Source organism: Gadus chalcogrammus, chromosome 7 (genome assembly GCF_026213295.1).
Source record: "Gadus chalcogrammus isolate NIFS_2021 chromosome 7, NIFS_Gcha_1.0, whole genome shotgun sequence".
Classification (NCBI taxonomy): Eukaryota; Metazoa; Chordata; class Actinopteri; order Gadiformes; family Gadidae; genus Gadus; species Gadus chalcogrammus.
Window position 1 is genome coordinate 1,817,709 of NC_079418.1, and position 21,579 is coordinate 1,839,287.

Below are 21,579 nucleotides of genomic sequence, written 5' to 3' on the forward strand. Positions count from 1 at the left end.
TGCACGGTGAATTTAAATGGCCCCAGAACGGGCGGGGCACACAGTCTAGGTCCCCTCCTTCCAGGGTGAATTCAAAGGGCCCCAGAACGGGTGGGGCACACAGTCTAGGGGACCCCTCCTTCCAGGGTGAATTCAAAGGGCCCCAGAACGGGCGGGGCACACAGTCTAGGGGACCCCTCCTTCCAGGGATGGGCAGTAGTGCAATGGGGGCCAGATTTGACAAAAATGGATACATACAGGAAAAAGGTGTTAGATCAAGGATGACTTCTGTATTGAATGATACTGTTAATCAGGATAATATTCGTATAGAAGATGAACGACCCCTTAGGAAACACTTCTCCTGACCTTTAAGGGTTGTATCAGTGATTCTAGAATCGAAACATTAATGATCACATTCGTCTGATCTTTCCTCACGGCCCGCTAGCTTCCCGCCCCGTCAAAAAAACGTGTCTCTGTAGGCAGCCTATGCCCCGAGATCGTACACAAAAACAAATGGTATTGCCAACCACTCAAAACCTAAATATAAAGTATTCCAACCAATCACCGACAAGGGGTGGGTGTGGTGGGGTTTTGCGCTGCGTTCATGATAGTTTATACTGGATGCACGAAACACGGAAGGGAGGGGCGAGCTGGCTGTTTGTTTGGGATCTCGCTGCAAATACCAACAGAAGTAACGTCACCCAACATCTTCTTCTGGAACGAGGTTGCTCATGGGTGAGGCAGTGTACATGGGGGATTGAACCCCCAACCTTGTGGTCGGGATTCCCCCGGTTTTCCATTGCTATCGACGTAAACATTGCAAGCCTGAAACGTAAGATTCCGAAAATGTGTTTATGCGGACCTCTTCCTACGTCGACCAATGAATCTTTTATTTTAGTTTTTTTAGGGACTGACATTAATAAATGAACGACTCTTTGGCACGCTCTTATGTAAACGCACTTATGTTTGCTGTTGTGGTGGCGATTCTGTTATGATTTCTTCGGATGAATGTAATGCTTTGGTTTGGCCTGCAGAGGGCGACTTTACCCCCCACTAGAAACGGACTGGAGCCGGACCTGATACACAAAGTGTGTGCGTGTGTGTGTGTGTGTGTGTGTGCGTGTGTGTGTGTGTGTGTGTGTCTGTGTGTGCGCACACACTCGCGCGCTTGGACGACACACTGTCTGCGTTAGTGGTTAGCGTTCAGACGCTTAAGGCGGTAAAAATTAAATAAGATGTATAAATGTAAATGATTTAAAACGTAGGCCTACCTTTTACCCCCCCCAACGACCCCTTCTGGCCTCTATCGTAAAGAAGCCATGTTTATAATCCTTTTGATGGCCGCCGGCCATCAAAGCGCTTGTTTATATCAGATGTGTATATCAGTGGTACGCATAATTTTTTAAGATATATTTTTTTTATTTGGTTTCTTATTTTATGGGGATGTGTTGCATGGAACGGGGGGCGGGGTGCTCTCTCCGACGCCCCCTAGGGCACGATGGAACGGTTCTGTTGTTAGTTAAGATAAACACGGCTAAGATGATGATAAAATAAAGGATATTTATTTCATGTCTGCTTTCAGGTTTTTCTTTTGAGCGGGGCGATGTGAAGTCAAAGGTCATCTCGATCTCGAATAGGGTCGATGGTTTGGTTAATCTCAGGGTGATCCGTGATTAATTTGGAATGAAAAACGAAATTAATTCAAGTGTTTTAGTGTCCAATTGATGGAGTCTTCCCACTCAGTGTCTCGCTGATGAACTCAGAAGACTCGGGGCGAGTGTGAAGTGTGTTGTTGTTGGTGGGCGGTTCTCCGGAGAGCTGCATGCTGTGACCCGACCTGTTCTGCACAACAACACCACATCACCACGAAGGAATGCTCTCCGGGAGAACAGCTCTCTGCAGGGTGGATTGACTAGAAAAATCCTATAAGTCTGCTTTTAGGGTTAAGGGCTGTCGCGTCTATTCTGCTTCCAGGCTTTAAGGGGTGTCGCCTAAAGGGTTAACCGGTTTGTCGCCAAAAGTCTGCTCCATGGAGTTAATGGCCGTCGTGTAAAGTATGCGCGCGTAGTCTGCATGGAATAACAAACCAGTCGCGGACGCATTCCTTCTAGGTTTAAGGGGTGGCGCGTAAAGTCGGAGTTAAGCCTAAAGTCACAACAAACCAGACGTGGAGTCTGTCAGTCTGACACCATGAACGTCTCCGTGACGCGCAGCCCTCTTCTGGTCCTCTCCTGGACCCCTTACCCGGCAGGACTCCTCCGACCCCAAGGACCCCGGTCCACCAGACGGATCCACCTGCACACCACGACTACCGCGGCCCCCCATAAGTATAAGACCATAGACGAGCTCCCGGGACCGACCGCAGCGGACACTGCCTACCTGCTTTTCGTCAAGGGCTACGCGGACAAGAGCCACGCCATGCAGGTACCGTCTGCCTATCCTAGTGCCACCGTTCTCCCAATTTCTGCCTGCTTACCTACCACTGCCTAGATTTTGCTACCTAGATTTTGCTACCTAGTGGTTCTGCACATGCGCACGACAGCAGGGAGCAGAACGTTCAGCTCAGCTCTGCAACCTATGCAGAGCTGAATTGATGTGTAGATGCTGCCAAAGCAGTTTGCAAAAGTACTGTAGTCAACAGTAGGCTTGCAAGAGCTGCAGTGAGCGAGTGAATCTTTAAAGTCTTCATGTTCAACCTCTGCGTATTATTGAGGCGTAATAATGTTGCTGCGTCATATAACACAGCCTGTATAAAAGGTTAAATATAAAGTGAAATGTATTCGGATAAGGTTGTTGTATGTGTATTGTAGTGCAGTAACAACCTGTCGATACCTTACCTGGCAATAATAATACGACAGTGAACCACCGTGGGGACGTAGTTTGTGGTTGGACATTCAACAGATGTTCTTATTAATTTGGGGTCAATCAGCGGTTCCTGCTACTAGGTGGTCCTAATTTAGAGTCTGTCTCTGTCTCTGTCTCTGTCTCTCTCCCTCTCCCTCTCCCTGTCTCTGTCTCTGTCTCTCTCCATCTCCCTGTCCCTGTCTCTGTCTCTGTCTCTGTCTCTCTCTCTCGCCCTCAGACTGAATTCCGGGGCCGCTTCGGGCCCCTGTGGCGGTCCCGCTTCGGGCCCCTGGACCTGGTCAACGTGGCGTCCCCCGAGCTGGTCCTCAGGCTCCTGGACCAGGAGGGGGCGCAGCCGGTCCGGGTGGAGCTCAGCCACTGGAGGGAGTACCGGGAGGCCAGGGGGCGGGGCCTGGGGCTGCACGTCAGGTAGGGGGCGGGGCCAGACAGACAGACAGCCACTGGAGGGAGTAGCGGGAGGCCTGGGGTTGCAGGCTCTCACTCACTGTCTCTGTCTCTGTCTCTGTCTCTCTCTCTCTGTCTGTCTGTCTGCCTCTCTTCCCCCCCCCCCAGTACCGGTGACTCGTGGCTCCGCCTCCGACGTGCTCTGGACCCCTTGCTGCTCCGGCCGGCGGCGGCGTTAGGCCACGCCCCCGCCCTCCGCCAGGTGGTGGTAGATCTGCTGGCCCGTCTGGAGAGGCTCCGCCTCCAACGCCCCGATGGGGGCGTGGCCAACATGCAAGAGGAGCTGTACAAGTTTGGCTTCGAGAGTAAGGGCCCTTAAAGGGGAACTATGCAATTTTTTGGCCTAATTGACCTTAATATAACAGGTTAAGAGTCATTGTGATGGTTCTTTTACACTTTATGGGTCGATTTGTCGCTGTTTCGATCCCCTAGCGCAACTTGGTGGAAAAAGGGAATATGCAAGTTCCTGCCGGCGACCCGCCGCCCACTCTCGCGAAACACCGAATTGCTTTACGGCACTACAGACCCATAAACACGGAACCGGCTCGATATAAACACAAGTAGCAAAGGGATTGTTAAATTCATCATGGATCAGCCGACTAAAAAGAGACAGAGAAACCCAATGTCGGAGAAACAGAAGAAGAGAAAAGGGAGACTGACCGACAGAGAGGCCAGACACGAGTAAACGTTGGGCGACCTTCTTAGGAATAGCGTGAACTGAAAGAAAGAAAAGACTGCAAATCGGATGCCGACCTGCCATGGCCGTGTTGCTCTTGAAACTGTAAGTACCCTTGGGTGAACTTTGTCCTCTTAGTATTGTGGCTTCTTAATTTTGATCGTCTCTGTAAAAATGTGTTAGCTCGACCGTTTTGTTGGGAGCCCTGTATGTTTCTAGCTTGCTTGCTTGCTTGCTGGGGTGTTCACGTACTCGCTACCAAACACGTTTGTCTTCATGGTTGTTTTGCTGTTCGTCTGTCTCGTCCCCTAGATACAGGCTGAATCCCCGAATCCAGGTTCTTGTTTATTTGGATCACTAGACCGCTATTCGAATGCCTCCGATTTTTCTAAGAGTGAAGCCTAAATCATCTGATATGTCCGGCTGGCCATATAATGCAGTACCCTGCACGAGAGCTGCTAGTTAGCACATATTCGTCGGTAGCAGAACTGTTACGATCAGGGGCGAAATGGGATTTTTGAACTGGGGGGGACCAAGCTGTCAGCAAATGATTTCAACTCAATATGTTATTTTTGTGTAATTTGGGCTTTAACTAGCGCTCAAGTAGTTACTTTCGTAATAGCCTATGGGCCCATGGTTTGCACTAAAAAGCCATTAGTCAACATTGTTAAACAAAGGCGTACTTGCCTACAACACTAGCCATATATTGTGGAACTGTTGTTTGTCTGGAATGCCAATCACCCACAAAAACGTCATGCCTTATGCAAAATATGTTTTATTTAAACATTTGTATATACACTCAGAAGTGTAAACCACAACATATTTACATCAATGAAAAAAAAGCCAAACAAATTGACTGTCTAAGCAGACTCATTGAAGGACCCAAAAACATCTCTCCTCCTTTCATTACCCTGAGCATACCTCTGGGCAATTTCATGTCTGTTTAGTCTGTCAAGCCTCTCTTGGTGAATATGGCACACAGCAATGCCATTGAGTCTTTTTTGCGTCATGGTTGATCGCAACCATGTCTTCAATCTGCGTAACCCACTAAAACTGCGCACTGCCTCAGCAGATGATATGGGCACCACCATCAACAATCTCTAGCTAGCTACAGAGAATGAAAAGGTATTAATATGCTAGCGCTAGGTAGCTATCTAAAGAGAATGACATGGTATTAATAGGGCCAGAGCCAGGCACACTCAAAATTTCTTTAGGAATTTTCTAGTTAAAATAAGATTATACGTAAAAATGAAAAAACATTAAAGCTATTCACCTATTTTATTTTACATTTGGCCTACTTCAGGTAAGAGTAAATGCCGTTTAATAATGTCACTAGCTACTCAACATTACAAAATGATCAGCTGCCACATCTGGGAAAGTCATTGTTTGTTTTTTGAAAAAACGCTCTGATTGTTTTTTGCTTCTTATTTATGTTACTTCATTGAAGCACCCGCTCTGTCAGAGTAGACAATGATCACCGCAACAGGGTCAGGCGCAGCTAACAGTTCCTCTTTAGGCCCCTGGGGAGTGAGAGTCGTGCCTTATGGTGTGTTCAATTTACACTGAAAGTCGGAACTTGGAGCTCGAAACAACGTAACCCCAAATTTGAGTGCTCCCAGCGCTTCCCAGTCTCACAGACGTACAACAAAACATGTAACTAACTACTGTTTACGTGAGTAGAAGATAGCATGAATTCTATGTCTGGCTGGTGAGATTAATCCGACCTTTAGTCGTAGCACATGCGCTGCATGTATATTAGTCTAACTAATGGAACATTAATCCTCAGTTTTTCCGGCGATGTTTGTCGCCTTATGTAGGGACAGTGTGGGGGTCACTGAATCTGAGGGGGTCACCCCATCCCTAGTGCCATCTGCACTCATGGTTAGGATACGTGAACCTCCATTATAGCTTTAGCCATGTTATACATTTGGTGTAGTTCCCCGCTTGTAAACATGTTTGTAAAAAGATTGCGTTGTATTTTTTCTTAGTTACAAGCGTTGGGAAACAGCATTGTTGTGCGGCATGAGGCTTGATGACCCAAGACGGCTCGGCCTGCCTGCCCCGGTACAGCCACCACCCACATCCAAACTTGTGCGGGTACAAGTGTCATGAGGAAATCCAGAGAACCCTCAAGAAGATGCTAATAGCCGTAAGGCAAAAAACAAACCATGAAGAACTGTCACTTGCATTTCTTTCAATATCCAAAATAAATATTTTTCTTACCAAAGTGTGTATTATGGGACAAATGAAAAAAAGGTGGTGCAAACATCTGTTGTTTAAAAAAATTGACACATTTTAAAACCATATACAATAATATTCATTTACAATGTTTATTTGCAAGCATTTACACGTAAACATAAATGTGTCCCTAATCTTCCAGACACAGCATCTGCCTATGACAACTCTCCTGCTGGGACTGGAGACAGCATACCCTCTCGACCTCTGAATCCATTTCCCTGTAATTCCGTACACAAGTGACGTACTTAAGCAGATACATAAATGTACGATTGCTCTGCAAATTTTTCATGCTATCGTTACGTATTATGTTGGCCAACACTCTTACACTGATCGTTCTGTTCAACAACCAAAGATAAAACAATTCTAATGTAGGATATAACATCTCCCCGTCAACTATAAAAAAGGATGGGTTTATTGTAACACATACACCCTTTCAAAATGTATAACATTGTCTACTCTTTATGAACATCTACCTCCACGCTCCACGCATTCGCCGGTATCTTTGAAAATAAATGCACATGGGTAGAAGTGGATGGAGAGGGGTTGTCAACGAGTTGTTACGACAGTGTTGTAAAATATCTCCTCCGACGCTGTAGGGGGAGCTCAACGCGTGCGCAAACCAAGAAAACAGCGAAGAACTGGCCAAAGTTGCATAGTTCCCCTTTAAGTCAAGTCAAGTTTATTTATATAGCACATTTTAAAACAACAGTAGTTGACCAAAGTCTCATCTCATCTCATCTTCGTCCGCTTATCCGGGGTCGGGTCGCGGGGGGAGCAGCTCAAGCAGGGGGCCCCAGACTTCCCTTTCCCGGGCCACATTGACCAGCTCTGACGGGGGGATCCCGAGGCGTTCCCAGGCCAGTGTTGAGATATAATCTCTCCATCTAGTCCTGGGTCTTCCCCGAGGTCTCCTCCCCACTGGACGTGCCTGAAACACCTCCCAAGGAAGGCGCCCAGTGGGCATCCTTACCAGATGCCCGAACCACCTCAGCTGACTCCTTTCTAAGTAAAGGAGCAGCGGCTCTAATCAGAGTTCCTCACGGATGGCTGAGCTTCTCACCCTATCCCTAAGGGAGACGCCAGCCACCCTTCTGAGAAAACTCATCTCGGCCGCTTGCACCCGCGATCTTGTCCTTTCGGTCATCACCCAACCCTCATGACCATAGGTGAGGATTGGAACGAAGATCGACCGGTAGGTCGAGAGCTTTGCCTTGCGGCTCAGCTCTCTTTTCGTTACAACGGTGCGGTAAAGCAAATGCAATACCGCCCCCGCTGCTCCGATTCTCCGGCCAATCTCACGCTCCAAGACCCTCGCAAACAAGACCCCGAGGTACTTGAACTCCTTCACTTGGGCTAAGGACTCATTTCCTACCCGGAGTAAGCAATCCACCGGTTTCCTGCTTAGAGTCATGGCCTCAGATTTAGCGGTGCTGATCCTCATCCCAGCCGCTTCACACTCGGCCGCCAGCCGATCCAGTGAGTGCTGAAGGTCACAGGCCGATGATCCAATGAGGACCACATCATCTGCAAAAAGCAGTGACGAGATCCTCAGACCACCGAACTGCAACCCCTCCCCAACACGACTACGCCTCGATATCCTGTCCATGTATATCACAAACCGGATTGGTGACAAGGCGCAGCCCTGGCGGAGACCAGCACCCACTGAGAACGAAAACTGACCGAGGACGCGAACACACCTCTCGCTTTGGGAGTACAGAGATTGGATGGCCCTGAGGATAGACCCCCATACTCCCGCAGCACCTCCCACAGTTTCTCCCGGGGGACCCGGTCATACGCCTTCTCCAGATCCACAAAACACATGTAGACCGGATGGGCATACTCCCAGGCCCCCTCCAGGATCCTTGCGAGAGTGAAGAGCTGGTCCGTAGTTCCACGTCCGGGGCGAAAACCGCATTGTTCCTCTTCAATCTGAGGTTCGACGATCGGCCGAACCCTCCTTTCCAGCACCTTGGAGTAGACTTTACCAGGGAGGCTCAGAAGTGTGATACCCCGGTAATTGGCACACACTCTCTGGTCCCCCTTTTTGAATAGGGGAACCACCACCCCGGTTTGCCACTCCTTTGGCACTGTACCCGACTCCCACGCGATGTTGAATAGGCGTGTCAACCATGACAGCCCCTCAACACCCAGAGCCTTTAGCAATTCTGGCTGGATCTCATCAATCCCTGGGGCTTTGCCACTGCGGAGATGTTAGTTGACCAAAGTGCTGTACACAAATACACCAAAGTGCTGTACACAAATACACCAAAGTGCTGTACACAAATACAATGTAAAAACAAAACAATAACAAAAAGGCTTAAAATTGCATATTAGCAACAACAATGATATGAATGAATACAATCTTAATCTGTGTTAAACGCCAATGAAAAAAAGTGAGTCTTTAGTTGCTTTTTGAACTGGTCGATAGACTGGGCAGTTCTCAGTCTCAGACTTTGTTTTTTGTCTGCACCTCTGTACATCCAGACCGAATTTATGGATGCAGACCAGCTCTGACATATATTTAGGTGCCAGCCCATGTAGAGATTTAAAAGTAAACAACAGGATTTTGAATTTAATTATATAAGCCACAGGAAGCCAGTGAAGAGAGGCCAGGACAGGGGTAATGTGAGGAGACTAAGGGGGTTACGGATGTGTTTAAGAGCCCTTAAAGGAGGATTTCACCAGTGGAGACATGAATCTGTATTGAAAGTGGGTCATATATGCAGTCGAATAGTAACATAAATGCCTAATGTGGTGCCTTCTTGACTGAGAAAAGGCAGAGAGTGAGTTTTTGGCGCTTGTGGATTGAGGGGACTTGAGAGGAATAGAGTGGATCTGAGAGGACTTAAGGGGACTTACAACAACATGACCAGGTCGGGACCACACAACATGTTGTTGTCCCGGGGGGGGGGGGTTAGATGAAGGGCCCTGTCACGTTAAAATTGTACCAGGGGTGAAAATTGTACCGGCCTACGTCATTGTTTGTTTACATCCTGACAACCTGCCAAGCAACAGACGACGCGATGCAGAAAACATGTTTCCAAACGACGAAATAACATAATACAGATAGCGGATCGCTATCTGTATTATGATAGATAGCGATAACACTTGTTTTTACTTTATATTTGTATTGTATTTAATTGTTTAATCGAAACAATAAAAAAAGTTGCCCGCGAAACGGGCGATCGCGTCAAATGACAAATGTTTTGCCCGCGAAACGGGCGATCGCGTCAAATGACGCGTCAAATGACGTAGGAAGGTTCTTGAACATTCGCGAACTGTCATGCTCGTTCATTGCACTCCTTCATTGAGCGTGACAAGACAAACAAGTTAAACAATTCAATAGCATACAAATATAAAGTAAAAACATGTGTTATCTAGCGATCCGTTATCTGTATTATGTTTCAAGAACCTTCCTGCGTCGTTTGACGCGATCGCCCGTTTCGCGGGCAAAACATTTGTCATTTGACGCGATCGCCCGTTTCGCGGGCAATTTTTTTTATTGTTTCGATTCAACAATTAAATACAATACAAATATAAAGTAAAAACAAGTGTTATCGCTATCTATCATAATACAGATAGCGATCCGCTATCTGTATTATGTTATTTCGTCGTTTGGAAACATGTTTTCTGCATCGCGTCGTCTGTTGCCGGGCAGGTTGTCAGGATGTAAACAAACGATTACGTAGGCCGGTACAATTTTCTCCCCCGGTACAATTTTAACGTGACAGCCCCATTGTTACTGGGGGTTTTGTGTTGATGGCCCCCAGTCCACTGATGAAGGCCCCCTACTACAGTTATAATATTATCATACGTAACTTAATTCTGTATCATGTTTTGATTGGAATGTCATTAACCTCGTAGCATACCAGCAATTGCCTAACCCTGCGTTCACACCAAAAGATGCAAAAAGTTGACGCGCGTCGTGATCCCATTCAAAGTGAATGTAGACGCTTTGCTGCCGCAGCATTTGCTGCCGAGAAAACGGGCAGCAAAACTTGATTTGCGGCGCGTCAAAATCTGATTTGCGGCGCGGCATGCCCGTGCCCGCTGCCGGGCACGGGCGAAGGGCGCGTTCACGTATTTTGCGGCGCGTCAAATGCTGCTTGAGTTGAAATATTTCAACTTTTGACGCGCGTCAAAAGTTGACGCGCCGCAAAACTTGATTTGACGCGCCGCAAAACTCAGGCGTCAACGCGTTCGGGCAGCAAATGCATCTTTTGGTGTGAACGCAGGGTAAGTCATATAATGCTATGAGGATACAGATTTAATTGTACTTTAATGCAGGGCTAGCTATATATTTATGTATATATATATATATATATATATATATACATACACACACATTACTTATATACTTATATATATATATAATAATTCTCATACTAGCCTATTGTTCTAGTACGGACCCTCTATTATGGAACACCATATATCAATATTGTTTGCCTCCCAGCATAATTGATATGAATGATGTTAATTGATGTTGATATATTGATCGTTAGCCTTATATCAATGATGCGTTATGACTTTAATGACATTAATCTTAATGCTGGTTAAGTACATATAGTACAACGCTAATGCTAGGCTATGGTTGCTAGTGCTGGTCTAACCAGGCCCCCCCCCCCCAGGCGTGGCGGCGGTGGTGTTCGAGGCCCGTCTGGGCTGCCTCCAGGACCGGGTCCCTGAGGAGACCCTGCGGTTCATCGCGGCCCTCAACGCCATGTGGAGGCTCTCGGAGCCCGTCCTGCTGCTCCCGCGCTGGACCAGGGGCCTCCTGCCCTACTGGGGCCGCTTCGTACGGGCCTGGGACGACATCACCCAGATAGGTCAGGGGCAACAACTCGTTGACCAGGGGCATCAACTCGTTAACCAGGGGCCCAAACTCGTTAACCAGGGGCCCAAACTCATTTACCAGGGGTCCATCATACGGGCCTGGGACGACATCACCCAGATAATATACAATAGGTCAGTCAGGGGCCCTCAACTCGTTCACAGTCAGGGGCCCTCAACTCGTTCACAGTCAGGGGCCCTTAACTCGTTAACAGTCAGGGGCCCTCTACTCGTTAACAGTCAGGGGCCCTCTACTCGTTAACAGTCAGGGGCCCTTAACTCGTTCACAGTCAGGGGCCCTTAACTTGTGAACAGTCAGGGGCCCTTAACTCGTTAACAGTCAGGGGCTCTTAACTCGTTCTCAGTCAGGGGCCCTCTACTCGTTAACATTCAGGGGCCCTCTACTCGTTAACAGGACCTTAGACGTGACAAAGGCCAGGTGTAGCTCCGCCCCTTGTAGTTCTAACAGGACACCAGGTATGTGTTCTCTAACTTCCTGTGTTGGTCGCACCCCTCCCCAGCCGACGGTCTGATTGAAAGGAGGCTGCTGGTGCTGGAGGAGCGCTCGCGGCGAGGTGCGCCGGCGCCGGAGGGAGCGGGGCTCCTGACCGCCCTGCTGACCTCCAAGACCCTCCCCCGAGATGAGGTCTACACCACCGTCACCGAGCTACTGCTGGGGGGCGTTGACACTGTGAGGGGGGGGGCGGGGCCACTGAGTGAGGGGGCGGGGCCACGGCGTGGGGGCGGGGCCACGTGAGGGGGGCGGGGGGTCTACACCACCATCACCGAGCTACTGCTGGGGGGGCGGGCCCACTGAGTGAGGGGGGGCGGGCCCACTGAGTGAGGGGGCGGGGCCACGTGAGTGGGGCGGGGGGTCTATCCCCCCCTCAGTGAGCTGCTGCTGGGGGGGTGGCCATGGTGAGGGGGCGGGGCCATGTTAAGGAGGCGGGGCCACGGAGAGGGGGCGGGGTCTACACCACCGTCACCAAGCTACTCCTAGGGGGGTGGCCACGGTGAGGGAGCGGGGCCATGGTGAGGGGGCGTGGCCTAGCTCCGGAGGTAGAGCGGGTCGGCTGGTAACCTGAAGGCTGCTGTTTGTATCCACGGCTCCTCCTACACCCTGTTTGTCTCCCCCCCCCCCCCCCCCCAGACCTCAAACACCCTGTGCTGGGCGCTGTACCACCTGTCCCGGGACCCCCGGGCCCAGCACCTCCTCCACCAGGAGGCGCTCTCCGAGTGTCCGGACCTCCAGGAGCCCACGGCCGACCACCTGACCAGGCTGCCCTATCTCAAGGCCGTCGTCAAGGAGACGCTGCGGTGAGGCCGGGGGGCTGGCTGTCTGTCTGACTGACTGACTGACTGACCAATCCGTGGACGATATGAATATAAAACTCATCTCCCCTCTCTCTCTCTTCCTCTTCCTCTTCCTCCTCTAGCCTGTACCCGGTGGTTCCCGGTAACGGTCGCCTGGTGTTAGAGAACGAGGTCTACCTGGAGGATTACTGCTTCCCCAGGGGGGTGAGACACACACACACACACACACACACACACAAACACACTCACACTCACACACAGAACATCAAAGCAACACACCATTTGACTCTGTGCTCTCTATGCTTTCTCTCTCTCTCCCTGTCTCTGTCTCTCGCTATCTCTATCACTCTCTCTCCCCCCCCCCCCCTCTCTCTCTCTGTCTCTGTCTCGGTCTCTCTCTCCGTCTCTCTCTCTCTCTCTCTCCTCCCCCCCCTCTCTCTCTGTCTCTCTCTCTGTCTCTCTTCCAGACCCAGTTCCACCTCTGCCACTACGTGACGGGTCGGGATGAGGCCCAGTTTAGGGCAAGCGAGAGCTTCCTCCCCGAGCGCTGGCTCCGGGGGGGAGCGGGGGAGAGCCGCCTCCCCCACCACCCCTACAGCTCAATCCCCTTCGGGAGGGGCGTGCGAGGTTGCGTGGGCAAGAGGGTCGCCCAGCTGGAGATGTATCTCGCCCTCTTCAGGGTGAGAAGGAGGGGGGAGAGAGAGAGACAGAGAGAGGGGGGGGAGAGAGAGAGGGGGGGGAGAGAGAAAGATGTTGAGGAGGAGATAGAGGGAGGTGAGAGAGAGGGGAAGGGGGGGAAGAGAGAGAGAGCAGACCTCTCACTGGCCCTCATTTATCAAACGAACGTAGAAATGAGCGCAAATCTGAACGCATGATTCATCTTACGATAGGACCCACGTGAGATTTACGAAACCTTCGTATCACACCAATCCCAGCGTACGAAGGATCTTGGTGTTGATAAATACGGCGGCTGAGATCGATCGTAATTAACGTAACACGCCCATATAAATGCACGTCTTCAGAAGTCTCGCCCCTAACTTTTACGACATGGAGAAACGTCCAACGGTAAAATGGAGGAATTTTTCCGAGACCCAAATGGAGACGCTCGGGTCACTGGTGGATGCGAACCGTCTGGTTTTATTTGGTAGCCTAAAAGCTGGCATTAAAGGCCAGCAAAAGAATGCTATATGGAAGGAAATAACTGTTGCAGTGAATAGTGTTTCCAATGTTCGTCGGGCTACGGAAGAGGTTTGTTAATTAAATTAATTAAATAATAAATTAAATGTACAACTTCTAGTATCCAGCTTAAAACATTTCACATGCTATTGTTTGCATTCCGTTAAAGTTATTTAATTCCGAATAAGGTGAAGAAAAAATGGTCCGACATGAAGTTCAGCACCAAAAAACGTGTTGCGGCTGTGAAGCCGGCCAAGCAAGAAACGGGAGGAGGCCGGTGCAGTGTGACTGCAGCGTAACTCACCGAGATGACTCGGACAATGTAGTGCGCCCTGATGTAGACGATGCCCAACGTTGCTATTTTGGAAAATAAAAGAATGCGTGCCCCCAGGCCATCGGGCTACCATGTTCAGGATTGACATTCTGGCATCGCAAATAATCGGAACATTAACTGAATGGTAGCTTTTGCGGTTGATGTACGCGTAATCATTAATAGATGGTTCATACGCACATGGGTACAATCAACCGCACCAATCACATTTGGAAACCTAGCAATAGCATAAAAATCCCGTTTGATTCCAGTTTGCTGATCGTTATTAGATGGGAATTTAATATAACGTTCGGAGAGGGACATTATAGCTGCCAAAACTGCTGGCATGGTTCGGCTAATACTTGGCTGGGAAATAGCAGACCTGTCCCCGATCTCCCGCTGCAAGATCCCGGTGGCCAAAAATCCCAAGGTAGAGCAAACCTGCACAGGTATTGCGTTTGATCGCCTAGTTTCTCGCCTTAACTGTGGCTCCAAAGCATTGCATAGCTCCATCAGGAGATGCCTTGGGAGACGAAAACGACTAAAGAGCCATTCATCGCCCTCCTTAAAAAAATCGGCGCGGTCTCGAAAAACTCTCGTCTGTGCGTTGAGGTCCTTAACAGAGCCAGATCTGCCATCGCTGAGACACGACCACCTATTTGGCAAAGCTCCTGTTAATATAGACAGCTGAATAAACATTTCACCTGTCACATTCTAATTATTTTCATAGCAATACTGTTTTTAATTAGGCCTGACTTGATTGTAATTGTTTGAACGGCTGGGCCACAAGTAGCTGGGCTACTTGTGCTGCACTATTCATCATTGAAATACCCGTATGTTGCGCCAAAAAAACTTGCGTACACGAGCTCAGACCTGACGTGAGATTTCATCGCAGCCTGCGCTCACGTTCAAATTGATAAATGCCAAGCTCAACGTTGAAATGAGCGTACGTCCATTTTACGCACGTTTTCTGTCGTACGCTTGTTTGATAAATGAGGGCCACTGTGTAAATATTTAATTATATAATAACTATTCTATATAATTATAATATTCCTACGATGTTAAAGTTCACCTACAGACCTACCTGTGAGTAAGTCCCTCCCCATGTCCCCTAACTCCTCCCCCATGTCCCCTAACTCCTCCCCATGTCCTCTCACTCCTCCCCATGTCCTCTCACTCCTCCCCATGTCCCCTAACTCCTCCCCATGTCCCCTAACTCCTCCCCATGTCCTATAACTCCCCCCCATGTCCTATAACTCCTCCCCATGTCCTCTAACTCCTCCCCATGTCCTCTAACTCCTCCCCATGTCCCCTAACTCCTCCCCATGTCCTCTAACTCCTCCCCATGTCCTCTAACTCCTCCTCCATGTCCTCTAACCCCTCCTCCATGTCCTCTAACTCCTCCTCAATGTCCTCTAACTCCTCCCCATGTCCTCTAACCCCTCCTCCATGTCCTCTAACTCCTCCTCCATTGTCTCTAACTCCTCCCCCATGTCCCCTAACTTCTCCTCCACGTCATATAACTCCTCCCCAATGTCCTCTAACTCCTCCCCAATGTCCCCTAACTCCCCAATGTCCTCTAACTCCTCCCCAATGTCCTTTAACTCCTCCCCAATGTCCTCTAACTCCTCCCCATGTCCTCTAACCCCTCCCCATTTCCCCTAACTCCTCCCCCATGTCCTCTAACTCCTCCCCTCTGGCTACAGATCATGCAACACTACCAGGTCCTGCCCCAGGACCCAGAAGAGGTCGTGGAGGCCAAGACCCGGACACTCATGATACCCGGAAAACCCATCAATCTGCGCTTCATCCCCCGGGCCTGAGGGGGGAGGGGCCCGAGGGGGGCGGAGCCAGAGTCCTGTGATTCATCCCTCGGGCCTGAGGTGGACGGGGGAGGAAGGGGGCGGGGGCCGAAGACCCTCACTTCATCCTCCGGCCTGAGGGGGCGGGGCCAGAGACCTGCTCCTTCTACCGCCAGCCTGAGGGGGCGGGGCCAGAGACCTGCTCCTTCTACTGCCAGCCTGAGGGGGCGGGGCCAGAGACCTGCTCCTTCTACTGCCAGACTGAGGGGGCGGGGCCAGAGACCTGCTCCTTCTACTGCCAGCCTGAGGGGGCGGGGGCAGAGACCTGCTACTGAGGGGACGGGGCCAGTGACCCACTTGCACCTTCATAATAAGGATAAAAAATAAGTAATTACTTAAATTAAATTAAAAAATAAATAAAAGGTAAATTTATATACACGCATACACAAAAATAAAGAAATATATATATATTAATAATCCCCCACTATATAGACATTTTACGTGAATGTATCACCTAACCGGTATGCCTCCTTTCCTTTACCTTTGTGGAAAACGTCATCGGGTCAAGGAGAGATGAAAAGGCGCTTACTTTTGAACACAGGAAAAGACGGCACTGTTTAAAATGAATTTGACTCCACTTTTCCTAACATTGCGTGACGGCGAGTGTTGCCGACCTCTATAGCGTCTCTAGCTTGAAACTACAATTTTACAAGGTTGTCGCCAACAGTTAGAATTACTTAGGTCGTACTTGGAAAACTGGAATATTTTAGGCCACTCGAATCCCAATTCACGTGTGAAAAAAAAGAGGCTCAATTTATGTTGATGTTGAAATGAACTGCCCCCAGTAGTTTGTCTTAATGTGAAATCTGCATTTTTTTTTCTTATGGTGTATATTATGTGCTTATGTAACAGAGTCAATTATACAGCAGTAATATGTGTAACAGAGTCTAATATACAACAGTAATATGTAGTATAATTACACAAAATCTGTTTTAATAGTTATAAACTGTCCGGCCTCCTGAGTCAATATGTGGAACGTTTGAGACTCAGTTTCTGTACTTCGACGTCCACTTTCGTGGGGTCCCCCCTATGAAAGTGCTTCACGTTTTTGCCTATCCCCTTTTGATGTTGTACTCCTTGGAAGAGGGGCTCACGTTAATAACAGTTGAACGGAGGTTGTTGTTGTTATTTACACCTTTGTCAGAATAAACGGAGATCGCCTCATAAGATATCCTGGCCTGGGCCTCTTCATCCAAACACAACACAGACAACGCCAGAAACTAACCGGTTACACTTACTAAGCAGCAATATATGAATTCATTTCGATTCAAATAGTAATGTTTATGGAATTGGTACTTTCCATTATTATACATTTTATTTTCTTGTCTTCTCTTCTTCTTTACCGCGTCTCTCATGCGTCTTTGCGTAGTGTAGGTAAACTCCCTTGGTGGCCTGTTGCTATAAATATTGCCGCCCGTAAAGGATTATGGGATACCACTATCTCCTTTCCTTTCGTAAAGGTTGCTCAGGAGTAACCTATGCTAAAGAAGGGTTAAAGGATGCATCGAGGCACCTTTCCTAAGCATTGTGCGCTTCCCATGCGCTTCCTTCCCTGGGCCTGAAGGGGGCACCAGAGGGACGTTTTAACGCGTGGAAACACGACAGGTGGATATTGCGGGTTGCGTGGTCGTTTGCGGCGGGTTGGATCACGACTCACTATCACGAATATTCAGGACTCTGTAACAAATCTAATCCCAACATGCAATATTTTAATTGTTATGTCTTTATTGTCTGAGCACTCTTAATTGAAATCACCTCCTGGTCAATTGGTGTCCTGTGTACATAGACTCTATTTTTCTTTTCTTTCCTGGAGGTGATTAGAAACAGTGTTGTAATGTAAAGATGTTGAACTTCTAAAATGAAAAAGGTTACGTGACTCAAGCTTCGTGATGTTAATCCGTCACGTTTTTGACAATTGCTGACATGGTTTGTGATTGTGAGGATATAGGTGCCTGGGTGGTTATACTGTGTGTGTGTGTGTGTGTGTGTGTGTGTGTGTGTGTGTGTGTGTGTGTGTGTGTGTGTGTGTGTGTGTGTGTGTGTGTGTGTGTGTGTGTGTGTGTGTGTGTGTGTGTGTGTGTGTGTGTGTGTGTGTGTGTTACTATATATTACTATATATATAGTAATAAAATAATCCTATGATGTATTGTATCCATAACTACTTGATAATATGCATCGCTGCGTTTTTACTTTTCTAAAAAAGTGTGTTTCACTGCGTTCAAATATAACGATTATAACATGTTGACTTCAAAGTGGTGATTTATAAGCGTTGATTTTATTCAAATTAATTTCTCATTCAATTAAAATGCTAAAGAAAATCTAGTTAGAATCAACTAACTTTTATATTTCTTAAACGTTCAGTTTATTTTAAATGTAATTAATTTAATCAAGAGGTTCGGATTTTACTTTTTTGGAATTCAGTCAAATCACTTAATCAGGAGAACCTGTCACATCTGTCTGAACGAACCGGACCGTACCACGTAGGCCTACCGCAGCTCCGCGGGGGAGCGCCCCCAACACATGGTACGCTCCAGCGCTGCGTCGAATACCGACGCGGCAGCCACCTCCACCGCGTCGCACTGGAGCGCCGCAAGAGCGATATGATATGATATCATAGTATATCATATTATATATTATCTTCATCGCTACAGGATCATCTGAGCACCCTGGAACCGGATCGAGCCGGTCAACGCGCGTCTGCGGCTCGCGTCAATAAACGCGGACAGTGCAACTCAGCCGACCCATCAGGATGTAGCGCCTCCAGTACACCGCACCGCACACCGCGTCTCCCGGGGGAAGCACAGACGCGTTACCGGACAAAATAACCTGACGACCGGAATCCCCCGCGTGCGTGACACGGTGAGGGTGTTACGCGCGCCTTGATTTCACGTCGCGGACGTCGTTTCCAGTCGTCGCTTCACTCGAGATGCACCAGCAGCAGCGCGCCGCGCGCGAACTACGCGCCAAGGTAAGAGACGCCGCCTCTAGCGCAGGGGCGGAATACCTTAAAGAGTTACAGCGCTCTTTATAATCATCCCCTGCTCTTTTGCGCGTCTCTGCTCCGAGTTCATCCTCACCCTGTCATAATGAGGGTGGGTGTTCATGTGTGTGTGTTTATGTGTTCGTGTGTGTGCGGTGGTCCACCTCCTCATCGACCGGGGCGCAGACATGTAGGCCGCCGCTTGGAGGCCGCGTCTGATGGGGAGGTTGTCACATCCGTCCCGGCCTGGACGTCAATGGACCTCACGGTCAGGGCGTCTCTGGTCCGTGTGTGTGTCTCCACACCCATCGGCTGCTGTAGTTATCTTATTTATTGTAATAACGCGGTGATTCCTCCGACTACCGCGATCTCTGAGCATTAAAGATGCTGGTTTAATGCCCGTTCGTCTGTAGGTCTGGCCTATCCCATGGGCAGCGGGAAGGCATTCAGTTAAACCAATACACTGGATTTATATATCTGTATCTGTATTTGAAAGAGTCTTATATTGTGTATTGAGGACGAACTGGTCCCTCTGTTGGAATCGATGACGCTCACCCGTGACGTCACCGCGTGGAGATCACGACAGGTGGATGTCCCGGACAAAAGGTGTGTGTGTTGGGTGGTCGTTTGTGTGTTCAGGACTCTGTCGAGTGGCATCCCAGGGTAAAGCGGAGTATTGCAGGCAGTCAGCGGCCTACCGATGTCCTGATAGAAACCACGTGATGATCACAACACGGTTGACTACTGAACTGACCTATATGAGGCGAGATACTGTGTCATTATTGGCACGTTTTTTATATCTGTGCAGAAAGTGATTCCTCCCTAGAGGTACTGGAGAGGTCGTCTGAATACAGACGGACCGACTTTAGTTTAACCTCTGAGCCTTTCGCTGCTGACATGCAGATTAATTTGTGGGATCCTCAGGTAACACTCAGCACTTTACTAAGTCAGGGAGGGGGGGAGAGGGAGAAGGAAGGAAGCAGTAACAGAGAGGGAGGGGGGAGAGAGAGGGGGGGAGACAGAATAACAAGTAAGTGTGGAGGAAGGAAGCAGTAACGGAGAGAGGGAGAGAGGGGGGGAGACAGAATAAAGAGTAAGAGTGGAGGAAGGAAACAGCAACAGAGAGAGAACAGGGGATCAGAGGGGGGAGAAAGTGAGAGAGAGAGAGAGAGAGAGAGAGAGAGGGTGGAATTCTTGTGATGCGATGGAGGAGAAAGCTTGTTTACTGTCCTGCGTTCCAGGTTAAACGTGCCCTGACTCTTGGTGTTCTTTATCATTGGAAACAGATTTCAACACATTACATCCAGTCCTTCTATAGTTGCAGAGTTCGCTCGTGCTAGGCTAGCGCACGGCAACGGGCAATACTAGCCTGCTAATAAAACAGCCCACTCCACATTACACCCGGGGTAAATCAATTATAACGCCAGACTATAGATGTAAATGTCTGTGTTGAGAATAATGTAAGAAATAAAACTAACACATGCAGTCCCTCACAGACTCACGTTCACACTCTCACCAACCCACATGCACGCACTCACAAACTCACAAATCCACGTTCACACTTTCAAATGGGCCGGCCGTGAGGACCACGGTCATCTGCCACCGGCTTCGGTGTGGGACATGTCGGACTGGAAATGCCAATGATTGACGTGAGTCTTGATTGGCAGGGGGTCTCTCTCTCAATACACTCACTCGCTCAATCACTCACTCACTGATTCACTCACTCAGTGTGTATGTTGTGGCAGTGGAGGAGAGGGAAGTAGGGAGGAGGTGAGAGTGAGAAACTAAAATATGATACATGCATCCCTTTGTATTCTTCTAGTTAAGCGTGAGCATCCATGTTTTCCAAGCTCGAACGCACCCAAGTCGGAGATGTCACGTTTCCTGTTCCGACTTCCCACCTCCGACCGTTAACAAACAGCATAACATCGTAGTGTTTGAGGTTCTCTGTGTGGTAAATGAGCAATGTGATCGGATCCTATATATATATATATATATATATATATATATATATATTAGGGGTGTAACGGTACACTGAAGTCACGGTTCGGTTCATACCTCGGTTCAGACATCACGGTTCGGTACGAGTTCGGTACAATGAAGGGAAAAACAAAAACAAAAATGCAGAAGGCAATTATTTTTTATTGTCTCAGGTTGTACCACCTAGTGTCATACAGTCTCTCCCCTGAGCTAGCTGCAACAGCCTGATCTGTGTAATCTAAGATGTAAACAGTTAACAATATACCCACATCATCTCCAGACTCCATCCGTAACTTATAAAATAAATAAGACCAGATCAGTTATAAAAATGAAGTACATATAATGTCAAAACAGCAACTTAGGCTAGAGCCAGTCCCACAATGAGCTTTCCACAAACTTACAGTTTTTGAGAGGCGGGTCAAGGAGGAGGGTGGGGGTGTGGCCCTGAGCAGCTTGCGGCCACGGTACCATGCGATCTGATTACAGTGGATGTATCGCAATGGCGAGGCGCATACAGTCTTTGGCCCTGTTCTGTAAATATTTTTAGAACACTCTGGGTGCTCCGGCGTGAGTCCTGGAGCTCAATATCAAAATAATATCATATTATACATAGATATCAATATCATATAATATATACTATCACGGCCAAAAGCTGTGTGAGCCTCCAGACGATATTATAAATCTCAAATGACCGCGTCGGGTTCTCCGACGTCTCTGGTTCTTCCACTTCCACATCAATCTGGAGTAGACTGAACCGGGACATGGAGGAGAAAGGGATTGTTGACCGCGGTTGTCTCCCTCGGTTGTCATCCCTTTCTCCTCCATGTCCCGGTTCCGTGACGTCCGTACCAATTCGGTTCAATAAGAATACATGTATCGTTACACCCCTAATATATATATATTAGGGGTGTAACGATACATGTAT

At 48.6% G+C, this 21,579-nt stretch overlaps 1 protein-coding gene across 1 annotated transcript; it reads left to right on the forward strand.

Annotated features, from left to right (window-relative positions):
• Window positions 1-2,167: 2,167 nt before the first annotated feature.
• LOC130385571 (sterol 26-hydroxylase, mitochondrial) lies at window positions 2,168-15,718 on the forward strand. The gene is made up of 9 exons (XM_056594143.1): window positions 2,168-2,403; window positions 3,062-3,252; window positions 3,397-3,593; window positions 10,831-11,028; window positions 11,554-11,723; window positions 12,183-12,349; window positions 12,469-12,550; window positions 12,814-13,026; window positions 15,539-15,718. The coding sequence occupies exons 1-9, from the start codon at window positions 2,170-2,172 to the stop codon at window positions 15,653-15,655; spliced, it is 1,569 nt and encodes a 522-aa protein (XP_056450118.1). The 5' UTR covers window positions 2,168-2,169; the 3' UTR covers window positions 15,656-15,718.
• The last annotated feature ends 5,861 nt before the right edge of the window (window positions 15,719-21,579 follow it).

Excerpts from the sequence above, each read along its gene's own strand:
- LOC130385571 (XM_056594143.1), top strand. The coding sequence starts at position 2,170 with ATGAACGTCTCCGTGACGCGCAGCCCTCTTCTGGTCCTCTCCTGGACC. Across the intron at positions 11,724-12,182 it reads TGCTGGGGGGCGTTGACACT|ACCTCAAACACCCTGTGCTG; the intron begins GTGAGGGGGGGG and ends CCCCCCCCCCAG. Across the intron at positions 13,027-15,538 it reads TGTATCTCGCCCTCTTCAGG|ATCATGCAACACTACCAGGT; the intron begins GTGAGAAGGAGG and ends CTCTGGCTACAG.